Source organism: Syngnathoides biaculeatus, chromosome 13 (assembly GCF_019802595.1).
Source record: "Syngnathoides biaculeatus isolate LvHL_M chromosome 13, ASM1980259v1, whole genome shotgun sequence".
Lineage (NCBI taxonomy): Eukaryota > Metazoa > Chordata > Actinopteri > Syngnathiformes > Syngnathidae > Syngnathoides > Syngnathoides biaculeatus.
Window position 1 is genome coordinate 24,989,690 of NC_084652.1, and position 14,327 is coordinate 25,004,016.

General features: G+C 41.0%; 1 protein-coding gene across 2 annotated transcripts in view; it reads left to right on the forward strand.

The window, feature by feature from the left end:
* The window catches only part of dlgap1a (discs, large (Drosophila) homolog-associated protein 1a), a 162,054-nt gene that overhangs the window by 124,243 nt on the left and 23,484 nt on the right, over positions 1 to 14,327 (forward strand). For both annotated transcript variants that reach the window (XM_061838973.1, XM_061838974.1), the window contains exons 7-11: positions 4,905 to 5,029; positions 5,789 to 5,914; positions 12,417 to 12,575; positions 12,745 to 12,827; positions 14,228 to 14,273. In XM_061838973.1, coding sequence (XP_061694957.1) covers positions 4,905 to 5,029; positions 5,789 to 5,914; positions 12,417 to 12,575; positions 12,745 to 12,827; positions 14,228 to 14,273 — 539 coding nt within the window. The remainder of the gene's footprint in view (positions 1 to 4,904; positions 5,030 to 5,788; positions 5,915 to 12,416; positions 12,576 to 12,744; positions 12,828 to 14,227; positions 14,274 to 14,327) is intronic.

Below are 14,327 nucleotides of genomic sequence, written 5' to 3' on the forward strand. Positions count from 1 at the left end.
CATTGGCATTTACTTTCAATATTTAGGATTTTGAGAAAAATATACAAGAAAAATCTAAAAATATGTTATCGTGAATGAGTATGAGTAGTAAAAGAGAAACACAATATACAAATTTGTGACATCTCTATCAAGCCCTGCTTTAGATGTATTCATTTTTCAATTTTATCCACAACAAATAAGATGTCACTGTTATTTTAACTTTTTAACTTAACACTAACTGATTAAATTAAATTTATCGTCCTTTTACTGTTGTAACATAGTTATGTAGTGAAGATATTTGGCTTTGTCACAAGTTCATGACAAGGGCACTAACTTGGATATGGGACATGTTTGGATTTTTTCCCTTTACTTACATTTTCCATCCATCCATCCATCCATCCATCTAACCATTTTCTCCACCAATTATCCTCACTATCATGCTGGAGCCTGTCCCAGCTAACTGCTGGCGAAACGCACTTCAAAAAGTCACAGTGATGGGATTTTTTTTCATAAAACTAAGGTATTTTTCATGCAGTTGAATCTGCAACACTCTACAGTGGCCTGGAAGTTTAAAACAGCATCACAAATTTGAAGTGTATTTTCCTCTCGAGTCCAGGCAGCAAATGGAAGAAGCACTTTCAGAGACTGAAGTTTGGGCTAATAGTTTTATTAAGAGGTGTCACAGGTGCACGCTACAAGTCAAATTGTATGTTGTGTTCTAGAGTACCCGCCAAAACAAGAAACCCAATCACACTTTGTTCTCTCCTTAAAAAAATCCTCCTTCCTCCATGGCCTGGACAGGAGATCCCTCTCTCATCTTTCCCCTGGGGACCTTGCCTTCTCCTACTCACCTCTGCCACGTCCCCCTCTATCTGACCCCAGGAAGTCTGTGGGTATTGAGTACTTGGGTGCACTAAACCAATAAATGCAGATTTGTTACCATTTGTAATCAGAAAACAAATTAACAAAAGTCAAAAAACTTTTACGTTTCAGAAAACATAACATAAACAGGGCGGCAAGGTGGAGCAGGTAGATCGTTACCCTCACATTTCTTACATGGATGGATGGATGGATGGATGGATGGATGGATGGATGGATGGATGGATGGATGGATAGCATAAAGAGATGAGGAGGATAAGGTTAATTAGGATTATGGTGGCTGAGCACTGCTGCCAAATCCGACTGAACTATAGATAGTTTTCGACCATGTGACCTCATCCGGGCACGTGGCCATGTTGGATGGTTTCACTCTACTAATGCCCTGTTCACTCTATCGCTTTTGAATACAGACTGGAGTTACACAAATGTTCGTACAACTGTTAAAAGGGATGCATGATGGCTAAGCTTGACTTTGGAAAGTTATCAGGGCTCATTAGATGTTGTTTCAAGAAACCGTTACAACAACAAGTGCGCTTTGATCGACAATGTTGACCCATATACCTTGGAGAAACACAAATGGAGCAAGAATTTTGAACTGCGCACAATGCAATTTAAGTATGTAGGCTGAGGCTACTTAATTTCTGAGTGAATGCTGTTGAAAGTATTCATTCGCATGGTTACAGTCATCATTGTGTTAAAATTATGTTCATTATACCAACGAAAGAGACGTGGATTATTATTTTCATTTTTGCAAACATGCACATAACGATGGGAATGAGAAAAGCAAGTGCAAACAGAATATGTGAAACAATGAAATAAAGATTAAGACGTATTCATTATAGAGATCTGGGGGGGGGGGGGGTTCAGTTCGGTTTTAGTTGCTTTCGTGGGCTGACAGAAAATACTGATTTTGAGAGACATGCATTGCATTCACACATGAGTATTATGTAGGCCCGTGGTCCTCAAGAATACTTTTCCTGCACAGAACATATTGTTAAGTAGGTGTGAAATTCTAAAAGGTATCGAATACCTACCAAGAACAAAATGCTCAGAGCAAACTCTGACATAAGAGAATGATTTTGCTGTTAGATCAGCTCTGCTGGTACGAGACAGCCACAGTTATCACCGTTTGGTTGATAACTGCTCATTTTTCTCGCACTGGTTCTTGATCGCAGTTGGCAGTTGAAAGAAAGACACTTTACAATACCCAGTTTCGTTTGAGCAACCAATAACATAGCAGTGCACCCCCATTCATACGCTTTTCTGAAATGATTTCTGCTGAGTTACAGTTTGTTTACTCGTATTCATCCATCCAAACTGGCGACCGCGTTCTAAACCGGAGAGGTCTGTGACAACAGTCAAAAACTATCTGTATTGCCAAACCAGTGTGGGTGGTGGCAACGGTTTCTTGAGCAGCCGATGGATCAGCCACTGTTTTTTAACGTGAAATTGAAAGTTATAATCTCCTTTGCACTTGGTCGACCCAGTTTATATTCAATCAAAATACGGTGAAAATACATTTCCAGGTTTGCGAGCCCTGCCGCCACGTTGCCTCAGCTCAAGCCATATAAGTAGCATGTAAACATGAAATATTTTATACCACAACTAACCTTTATTCATCATGTTTAATGTGCCTGTGCATGGGTTAAAAAAAAAAAAGGAAAGTTTATGATGAGAATCTACGTTCAAATGAGCTCGCAGCATCCTTGTAAATATGCACACTTTTCCATTAATTCTCAGCAACATCCTCTCTCTCTAACAACCTGTTTCTTCCTCAATTGTTAATCTATCTTTCTTTGGTTAGAAGTGTGATCAAGAACAATACATTGCCAATACAGCGTCAAACGCCTAGACAGCATCACTGTTCAGGACGTTCATGTAACCAGTCGCTCAATTAGCGGTTGTGTGTCATTAACTCATATTTTTATATGATGGTCTAGTCCAGTGGATTTTGACCACGTTACACAGAGTGTGGTAGGTTGTAGCGTTAAAAGTACTAATATCAATGCCGGCAAACTTAAGTTAAAAACTTCTTTTACCGTCAGGAAGCAGTAGAGCATGTTCTATGAGGATGCAGCAGCCAAATCATAGTGCAGCGGTGAGTGTCCTGGAGCCACTTGTAATGGATCAGGCTGTGTCCTTCCAGGAAAATGCGAGGGATTCCTCATAATGTTGGATGTTCGCTTTTCGGTTTGTCTCAATTGTAATTTGTTTCATTTTTGTAGGAGTCTTTCTGATTTTGCTAGTGTTTTCTGAAATGTAAAAGTGTTTTGTTTTTTTTCAATTTATTTTTTGAAATGGAAAGTGTTTCTACTTTTACAGTTTCTGAAATGTAAAACTATTTCTGCTTTTGTAACTGTGTTTTCTGAAATCTAGAAGTTTATAGGCTTTTGTTTATTTCTTATCTGAAATATAAAAGTATTTAACAAGTTGTTCTATTTTTTTGTACTTCCATACCGCTGTAACTCTCGTTTCATCGACGCACAAGTCCCATCCATCCAGCATTTAGCATACCTGTTATTCTCACGAGGGTTGTGGGCATGTTGGTGGCTATCTCATCTGATTTCTGCCAAGAGGCAGAATACACCCTGAACTGATCTCCAGCCAATCACAGGGCACATAAACAAACAACCATTCAGACTCAGATTCACACCTACAGGAAATTTAGTATTCAATTAACTGACCATGCATGTTTTTTGGGTTGTGAGAGGAAACCGAAGTCCATTTGTTGATGTCTGTATTATGTGCACTACAGTACAGTATATGGTTTTCTATCAGTATCAGAATTAGAATCAAAATCAGCTTTAATAGCCAAATATGTAACAACACACATGGAATTTGTCTCCGGCAAGGAAAGAAAAAAGTGAGAATAAGCGAGTGAATAAAAAAAACTGAATGAAAAAGTCATTTTCTAAATCAACCCTATCACATGCTGTTAAACCAGTAAGATTTACATAGCCATCATGGAAGATCTAGTTGAAGCTCTTATTTGACAGTTATTTGTCAGTCAGAAGCATTTTTACAACAGACACATAAAACAAATCATAGTGCAACGGTGAGTGTCCTGGAGCCACATCTAACAACGGCACTGACAAAACGGACTCTGGGGAATTAGAACAAGGTATATGAAATATATTAACATTATTTATATATCAATGGTGCACACTGCTGAATAAACTCAGGACCGTGCACACGCATCCTCCAAATTCCTACTTAAAAGACTGATGCTTCTCTACAGTTATGTATATTTATCGTTGTATGTTTCTGTTGGGTGGTTGTGAGAGCATGAAGTGCTCTATTGTGCTTAGCACTCTTAATTCCGAGGGGCTGTGAATGCATCTATACTTTGTGCGAAAACGGGAGTGAGAAAAGGTGAGCTGGTTTCAAAAGTACTGTAAATACTGTACTTCACCATGGTCCTCTTGTTTTATTTGATCTATGCACCCATCTATTTTCCAAGCCACTTATCCTCACAAGGATCACGGGAGTGCTGGAGCCTATCCCAGCTAACTGTGGGAAAAAGGCAGACTAAACCCTGAACTGGTCGTAAGTCAGTCGCAGAACAGACATTGACACTATCACTGAGTGGGAATTGTAGCCATGTTGCACGCACCAAAGCAAGGCATGTGTACTACTATATTACCAGTGGCCTTCTCATATTAGATTGTATATATTAATTTCATTCTTCTTTATTATAATATAAATATATTGAAGCTCAGTTCACTGAAACAAAATATATATATATATATATATAAATGTAAATTTTTTTGAGGCTGTGTACGAACCGTACTCTTTGGTCTGCCCTTCCCTGGACACACTCACACAGACACACCACATACACTGTCTTTCTGAACCCTGAAGTTTAGCTATTATTGATTATGTGTTTACAAATTAAGAACAAAAACATTAGGTGATGTGGCTGTGGAGCATTAACGCTGAAGTTGGCCTGTGTAAATAATGTGTAGAATAATCAATATTTTTTGTCATACAGTTTGTCAAGTTTTATCTTTTTCTTTTTACACATTTCCTTTTCTTTCTCCATACAGTTTCATCATGTATCACAACATATAAGAAAACTCCTCCACCAGTGCCACCGCGAACCTCCACGTGTTCGGCGGCCTCCAAGCCCTACATCTCGATCACAGCACAGAGCAGCACAGAGTCTGCACAGGTAAAGAGCAGGATTTTTAGTCTAAAATGTCTATCACCAAACAATTGTGTAATTGTGTATTTTCTTCTCACAATTCCAACTCTGAAGCTCTGTGCAGCTTTTGAAGCATATACTATTTTTCAGCAAATGTCGGTCAAATTCCCAAACTTGGGGATAATCCTTGCATCCATTTTCATTCTGTTCAAGGTTGCAGGGGGCTTTGGAAGCCTCTCTCAACTGACTTTTGTCAAAGGGAGATGTCAACATCTATCACAACATGCCAAATCAATGTTAAAATCTTTTTGGAGAAAAAACGAGAAGTCATTCAGTCCAAATGAGCTTGAGTAACTGGCTGTGACGAATGTGTTAAAGCTTTAATGTTTAACATTTCCAAGTAAAATGACTAAATACATGTATGTAGTGCTATTGTACCCAGTCATTGCTACTTCACTGTGCGTGTTGTGGCTGTGGTCAATTTCCCATCCAAGTACCCTACTGTTGTTGGACATAAATTGATGATGATGCTGATGATTTGCTTATATTTTGCCAGCATTCTGGGGTAATTTTCACACTGGTGTCAAGTGCTGGGTTAAATAATTAAACACTCAACAAGAAAAAATAAAAAAGTTACAATGTAGTTTCCTACCCCATTTATTTTTCTGGACTCACTGACAAGGTCAAGTACAACTTCCAAAATTAGGGAGAGGATGTCATTTTTGAAAGTGGTCACTGAATATTTTAGGATGAAAAAAAAAAATCACATTTTTGAAAACCAACCAGGATGCTTACATGGAAGAAGAGGGACCAAGAGGTGACATGACGATCCAGTCCGGGCTCAGTAACTCAACTGAAAGCATTGACAGCATGAAGGCGTTGACTGCTGCCATTGAGGCTGCAAATGCCCAGGTCAGTTGCATGAAAATCATACATGAGCCATTTTCTTGTACTGAATTTTGTCATGTATAATGTGCACCCATGAACTGTATAATATGCACACCCAACGTTGATCTAAAAATTCTGGTAAACGCTTGGACCTGTGTATAATTCATTTTTACAATGCATGGTTTTGCTTCTACCCATATGATGAAAACATGAAATATTATGAGTATTGTGGTGGTCTTTGTCAAATAATTACGGTATTCTTAATTCTTATTCTTAATTTATTGGAAAACATGTTCTTTTTATTTATGTGCTCTTATTTTGAAATTCAGAGCCCCACAGTTTTTAATTAAATGACAAAACATACAATTGTGCTCATATGTTTGATTATCCATGAATTTGTAAGATTTGTACAATTCTTTAAAGAAAATACAAAGGACCAGGTGAAATACATGTAATTTTATTTTAATGGGATTCAATTTAAACTGTCAAGGATTTCAGAAAAACATTATCATTCAGCAAAACGTAGAAAAAATAAATTAATGATTTATTCAGTCACCAGTCGTATTAAAAAAAAAATCACAAGTTCCGTCTGGGTGTGTAAACTTACGAACACAACTTTCTATACACTGTACAGTATATGCAGTCATATGTACCCTCTGTCATATTGGAATGAAAATGTAGACCAGACCTTTTTCATAACCACTAGGTCGCAGTGACTTATTGGAAATAAAGTATACAGGTGTTTCATAACCTTTAGATGGCACCATACATTTATAAAATGGGAAAGTTTTTTTCCTTTTCCCATGCACCCATCTATAATGTACACTATTGACTTTTTTCTTATTTTTTTGAGGAAAAATGCACATTATACACAAGAAATTACAGTAATTTGATCCTTAACTGTCTCAATTGGTAGTCAAATGGTTTTGGACTGGAGACGAAAGTTAAAAAAGAAGGGAATAAGAATACTGTAGATACAAGTGACTGAGTAAATATTTAACATGTGTATCGGCATGTGTACTGTATAAGGGCGTGAATACTTTTGCACTGGATCACTGGATCTGGCAGGCTTAAATGGAGACAGAAATTAGTGCTGATTGAGAACAGGTACACAGGCGAGGAGTTGGTTAATGCTGGAGACAGAGGGAAAAGAGACGCAAAAAGTGCCGTCCAAGCTCCAAAGAAACCCCCGCCCCCAACTCCCACCATTCCCATACCAGGGTTGGCCGTATAATACTCCCTAATAAACAAGTCATCTAATATACATTTACGGATCATAACCCTCCAGTCCATCAGGAATGAAAGCCCCTACACGGGCCACACATCCAGCATCTGTGACACCGTCAAGACAAGGATGTTGGTCAATGACATGGAGGGACTTAGGGTACAGCTGATGGGCAAAGGCTACTGGTGCAGACCTGCTTGAGCAGAGATAAATGAAATGTCTGTGGGATCTTGAGTTATTGGGGAAACTTCAGCTGCACAGAGGTGGGATTGAGGTTTCTATTGGCCAGAGAAGGTCCAATGAAGAGTGCTGAAAGATTACAGGATTCGGTTTGGGAGGGTTGGGGGGGGGGTGTCAGTGAAGGAACTAACCATCTGACCCACCTTCTATACAGATGTAGAGGAGTAATGAAGATCCGCCCTGCCCCATGTTTCTTTTGGCGGATTGAGCCACGGCAGCCCTGACCTCCTTCCAAATAGATTAGACACGTCGCAGGTGCTCCTTCATTGTACGAATCTCCACTGTGTGCTCCTGTTCCTTAAACAGAGGCTTTTGGAAACCATCACATCTTAAAAGGAGACATGCACTTGGCAAATCTGGTGAGGGGGTTCTGGGCATATTCAACCGAAGTGAGAAAGGCAGTCCAGGAGGCGGGATTGGGTGCAACAACGTAGAAAAGAGCAGATTTCAGATTTTGATTTGCCCACTCCATCTGGCTGTTGGATGGAGAATAGTAGCTGGAAAACAAACTGCCTGGTGCACAAACGTGGGAGGAGGAATGAGGACATTTGTTCTGAGACACTGTTACTGGGGATCCTGGGAAGTATTAACACGTGAAGGACTAGAAGGTTAGCGGTGTCAATAGCGGAGTGTAACTTGGGAAGGTTTACATGATGGACATACTTGGAGACTATGATGGTAATGATGATGGTGTTACAATCGGGGGGAATGGTCGCGAAGTCAAGGCAGTGGGGGACCATGGGTGGCTTGGAATGGGTAAGAGGCGTATACACCAGCTGGGAGTTGATGCGAAGTCTTTCCTCGAGCACTGATAGCACAGGCTAGGATGAAGTCTCTCGTGTCTTTCCAGTCTTGGCCACCAGAAATGTTATCGGATGAATTGAATGAGTGTTTCCAGGATGACAGGAAAGTTATGGGCCCACTGAAGTACTTCTTTGCAGGTAGAATTAGGCACCACGTGGCGGTCTTGTCGTCAAGTCTTGAGATCTGGTTGGATTCTTTGAGCTTTCTGAATTACTTGTTGACTTTCGCATGTGGCAGCCCCAACAAAGCAGGATGGGGGATGGATAGGTTCTGTTTCCACTGAGTTAGAGGGTGGTGAATCAAGACGTGAGAGGACATCAGGGTTGAAAAGTGCCTATACAAGGAGAGGATACCTTTTAGGCGGAGCTTCTTACAACCAACCGCTGCTTTGGACACGCCTCCACGATCCTGCTCTCTGCCTCGCGTCTTAACCTTAATAACATTTGCCAACAGGAACTAAAAACATTCGCCTACGAGGACATCCGTTCGGAATGTGGTGACTATACGTCGTTTCATTTGTTAGCTCGTGTTACAAGTAACTAAACTGCCATTGTACCTCTATTTTTGTGTTAGTGTGTTGTTGTATTGTATTGTATTGTGTGTGATTAAATTGTCTTAAACACAATACAACTCATTTGTTAGATTTTGCTGGTTTGACTAAAGGACATTTAATTATTCTAAATTCACATGTAACAAAATGTAATTGATGATTTCCAAATTTTCCTGACTCATGACAGGCATTCACCCCACCTTGAGCAGTCACCTTATCATGGCGTAGGGGTTTGTGTGTCCTGATGATCCTCGGAGCTAAGTTGTCTGGGGGATTCACGCCCCTGGTAGGGTCACCCATGGCAAAAAGCTCCTAGGTGAGTGACCAGAGAAAGTATGACTCCAAAACCCCTATGACGAGTTCAAATATTGGATCTCAGTTTCCCCAGCATGGACGCGGGTCACTCTGCCTCGCCTCTGGAGCCAGGCCTAGAGGTGGGGCTCGAAGGTGGTGCCCGGGGCTCCACCCATGGGGCTCGGCCGGGTACAGCCCAAAACGGTAACATGGGTCCCCTTCCAATGGGGTGACTATATGTGAGAGGGGCCATAGGGGTCGAGTGTGATTTGAGTAGGGCGCTGGCCAAAGGCGATCTGATCCCCGGCTCCAGAAACTAGCTATAGGGACATGGAATGTCACCTCTTTGGCAGTGAAGGAACCCGAGTTGGTGCGTGAGGCCGATAAGTTCCAACTAGATATAGTCAGACTCGCCTCTACGTACCGCTTGGGTTCTGGTACCGGTCGTCTAGAGAGGGCTTGTCTCTGTTCCACTCTGGCGGTGCCCACGGTGAGAGGCGCTGAGCAGGAGTGGGTATATTCATTGCTCCCTGGCTCCCTGGATCCTATTCATCTCTTCTTCTTTTCCTTTCGGCTTGTCGCATTAGGGGTCGCCACAGCATGTCATCTTTTTCCATCTAAGCCTATCTCCTGCATCTTCCTCTCTAACATCATCTGCCCTTATGTCTTCCTTCACAACATCCATTAACTTCTCTTTGGTCTTCCTCTCGCTCTTTTGCCTGGCAGCTCCATCCTCAGCACCCTTCTACCAATGTACTCACTCTCTCACCTCTGGATACATCCATCCATCCATCCATCCATCCATCCATCCATTTTCTCTGCCGCTTATCCTCAAGTGTCCAATCTCAACCTGAAATTCTTCTGTCACACCAAGAGTGAAGAAAATAAGTATTTGAACACCCTACTATATTGCAAATTCTCCCACTTAGAAATCATAGAGGGGTCTGAAATTTTCATCGTAGGTGCATGTCCACTGTAAGAGAGATAATCTAAAAAGAAAAATCCAGAAATCACAATGTATGATTTTTTAACAATATATTTGTGTGATACAGCTGCAAATAAGTATTTGAACCTCTGTCTATCAGCTACAATTCTGAACCTCAAAAACCTGTTAGTTCGCCTTTTAGTCCTTTTAGTACTTCTCGTAGGTTTGATTGTGAGTGCAACTGTTGTCTGTCTCCACGTGCCCTGCGATTGGCTGGCAACCAGTTCAGGATCTATCCTGCCTCCTGCCCATTGACATCTGGGATGGGCTCCAGCATTCAATTCAGCAAAATAAAATGGATGGATGAATGGCTTTTCAAAAGGAAATTCAGTGAGTCATGTCAGTACAAACCTATGTCATGTTATTTGTTTTGGATAAAAATGTAATTGATTTGGAAAAGGAATCAGTCGGGACGTAAAGGTCTGCATTTGTAATCAAAAGCACATTAGAAGGTTACAATCACATTATCTTTGTCTCGTATAGGGCACGACGTGCTACTACGATTTCATTGGTCAACTGGTGTAACTCAAAAACACAGTACCCAACGGGAAGTAAAATTAATGAAAAATACAGGGGACAGGGGACAAATGAAAAGGACCCTCACCCTTACTCAATGTGCTGACTCAGCAACTCCATAGGTTGATTAACATGCACGTGATATAGTGTACATTCACTTATAAGGTCGATAGACACACTAAACTATAGTGACTATAGGATATAATTACTTGAACTGGATTCACTAAAAACATAGGTTATAAGTGACTCCTCACAGGTTCTTACAAGGTATTTTGACACGAAAAAAGAATCCCACCACACCAGTTATCAGTAGGACTGCCATGCTCATTTCCCACATCCTGTGCGGCCCTTTTTTGCAGTCTCTTATCTTGTTTTCTTGATTAGTTAAAGGGCTCCTGTCATGAAATGGATGGTTTTTAGTATGTTATTAATGAAAAAAAACGTCAAGCAATATGGGCCCATGCGTTTTTTCACCACAAAACATGATTTTAACGTATACAGCTTTTTGTAACTCCTGACATGAAAATCTTCTGGAGGGATTTGTTTTCAAGAAGAAGCAGGAAGTGACATAAAGGACAGCTGCGCCCCCAAGTGGACTCGTTTGTTTTACTTCCGGGAAGGTAGTTCGTTGTTCCTTCGTGTTAGCCAAAATGCCGGCTCATTGCATTGCTGGACATTGCTTGAACACTCGGGAGAATGGATTTAGCCTTTATAAGTTTGCAAGAGACCCGGTTTGTTGTGAAAAATGGATTGCACAGGTGCAGAGGACGAGAGCGTCATGGGTTCCAAATAACAGGTAGGCAGTAATGCTTCCCGGCTCGACGGTGTTCAACAAGTACTGTGGCGGCTTTGACCACCCCCCCAAAAAGCAGCAAGGCTCCATTATATGCCACCACAGTGCTGAAAATCAGCCACACCGGCTGGGGCGCCGTGTTCGGAGGTCACAGCTTCTGCGAAGGCTGCACATCGGGCTTTGCGGACGGGGCCGGCTCTGAAGAACCCAGCCGAGAATGCCTCTCTCGCATAAAGCGCCCCGGCTCGACTGTGTTGCTCAGTACTGTGGCGTCTGTGAACAACCCTCTAAAGCAGCACAGCACGGCTCTGTCAGAAACCACACCGGCCGGCTGCAATGAGCTGCGATGGCTCATCTCCCCGCTGCGGAAGTGGATCGGACGGGGATGCGGTTTGGCCGTGATCGCATATCATCTGAATATGGCTTGAAACAATAGTGTAATATTGCCCCAAGGGCTTGAAACAATAGTGTAATATTGCCCTGGTAACTTCACTCGGTTGTGTGGTGTTCTCCTTTTCGAAAAGAGCTTCCGTGTCAGAAGGGGCGCGTTTGTCTCCCATAGTTAGGGTGCACCGCATGTTTTCATCACGGACGGAGGACGCAGCCAATATGGCGACCACTTGGATATCGTAGAATGACACTTCTGCAACTTTGCGCATGGAAGACGCGCTCTCCGGTCACATTTATTTTTTCATATAGACATTGAAGTGAATAATGTTATCTGTATTTTTCATTACAATGTCTATTTTAGAATGTTTATAGGGATCACACTTGGGCTTTAATTAATATTCTCCTCATATCCCCCCACTCCCATCGAAAAACTGATGTTACTTGTGTTCAAGTCTCTCACTCTTGCGCTGGTCATTCCTTTGTTCACTCTGTCCCCCTATCTGTCCCCTCGCACCGACCGTCTCATTGTGGGTCACAAAGCAGGGAGGCAAAGGTCATCAGCTCTTAGGGCGTGCACTCGACAATTGTGCTTCATAGGGAATATTGGCGACACCTACAAAATGTTTGCTTGCCTTGTTGAGCTGAATGCATATTTACATTTTTTTGGTGTTTAGAAAGTATTCTACCGTTATAAAGTCCATTTTTTTTCATTTATTTATTTTTCTGCAGATACATGGACCAGCCAGTCAGCATGTCAGTAACAGCACTGTGACAATCAATACCTCTGCACAGTCAGTCTTGAGCAGAGGTCTGATTGTTGAAGACTACCATGATGAATACAGGAATGAGGAACTCAGGAAGGACAATTGTCTCTCCATAGGTATCCAGGTACTAAGGGCACATAGGAAAGACGTCAATTTTGAGTGATTTAAGCATAAATAAATATAACTATATAAATGAATATAAGTAGCCAGAGATACACCATCGGCAAACAGAATTTTGATTAAAATAGGTCAATTTATGATGTTTTTGCGGTGGGTTTTGGGGTATTCTGTAGGTGGATGGACCAGAGGAAACTCCGGACCCTGAGGACCCGTCTAAGTTCACCTCTGTTGGTGTGCAAGTGGAGGATGACAGACGGTGACTATTTTTTTCCTTATTGCATTACCATTGGTTGCTCACTTAGCATTTTTCTTTGATAAGTTTGATGAATGATTTGTTTGAGTGGGTTAGTCACCTCCTTTCTCATCAGATGAAATGACAAATGACCAGTTCCAGACATTGTGTTTAAGATTTTAGGTTTTTGTTTTCTCTTTTGCAGTATTTTAAAACATGTTTCTCAACATCTTATTTCTGAAAATAAATTGAATGTTATGTCTTGATTGCGTCCTATTCAAAATTATAACATTTATACTCTTTGTTAACTTGTTGTCGCTTGTTTTTAAATTCACACGAACAATATTATTCAGAATGCAACGATATAGATAATTGACTTTGGGGCGCGCAGTGTGGGATCAATTCCTGCTCAGTCATGTCGATATGTGCCCTGGAACTGACTGACAACCACTTCAGGGTATTATTCGCCTTTTGCCCAAAGTTAGCTTGGATAGGCTCCAGCACTCCTGCAACCACTCTAGGGATAAGCAGCTTGGAAAATGGATGGATACTACAATATTGTTTTGTATTTTTAATTTTCTGATATTTTTAATGTGTTGGACAGAATATGTAATAATCATTTATTGATTGCTTCTTGTAGATTAGACTACATCATGTATTATTACTCTCCTCAAAACATGTTTGGTATATTCGGGTGATAGTTCATGATTAACCTAGAATGAAGCATTACCTTTACAGGTGAATTTAATTGACCGGTAAATCTTTTAATGCACACCTGCACATCTAAGTTATTGTTCTCTAATACGGAGCTGAATGGTAAACTCACAAAGATGTTTAATGTGTCAATTATCATACTGTATATATAGTAAGTTTCTTTCGGCTTGTCCCTTTCGGGGTCGCCACAGCGTGTCATCTCAGATGAACGCACATATGTTTGGCACAATTTTTACCTGCATTAATTAGAATTGTTATTTAAACAGTCCTCATGATCATGCAGTTCACGTTTTGACATCCGGAGGACAAGATGCCATTTCAAGGTTTCATGTTTCTCCAAGGGCAGTCAGTGGCCACTGAGTTTAGTGTCACAGTGTCATCAGTAGGTTGCAACAAAGATACAGAGAGACTGAAAGTGTCACTGAAAGGCAGAGAGGTGGACGCTTGGAAATGTTTTGGTTGAGTCATGGATCAAACAGTTGCGAATGTTTTGCATGTGCATTCGAAAATTTTGAAGTCAAGATTAGTTAACTTGTAAAGGTGTCTGTGCATTTTAAGTTTATCCTGAAATTTCACCTGAAAGTCAAACATTTTGTGAATTGTGTGTCAACATACATAAGAAGTGGTACAGGTTGATACTGAGCCATTTTGTGATCCATGTCGGCCACCAGTGATTAAATGACAACTGTTTGTTTTTCTCTGCTGGTCAGGTATTGTCGCATCCAACGCTCCAACAGTGTGACAGCAGCTGTACAAGTAAGCTATACATGACTCCTTTCTTTGTGGCTGTACAGTGGAAACTTGATTTAA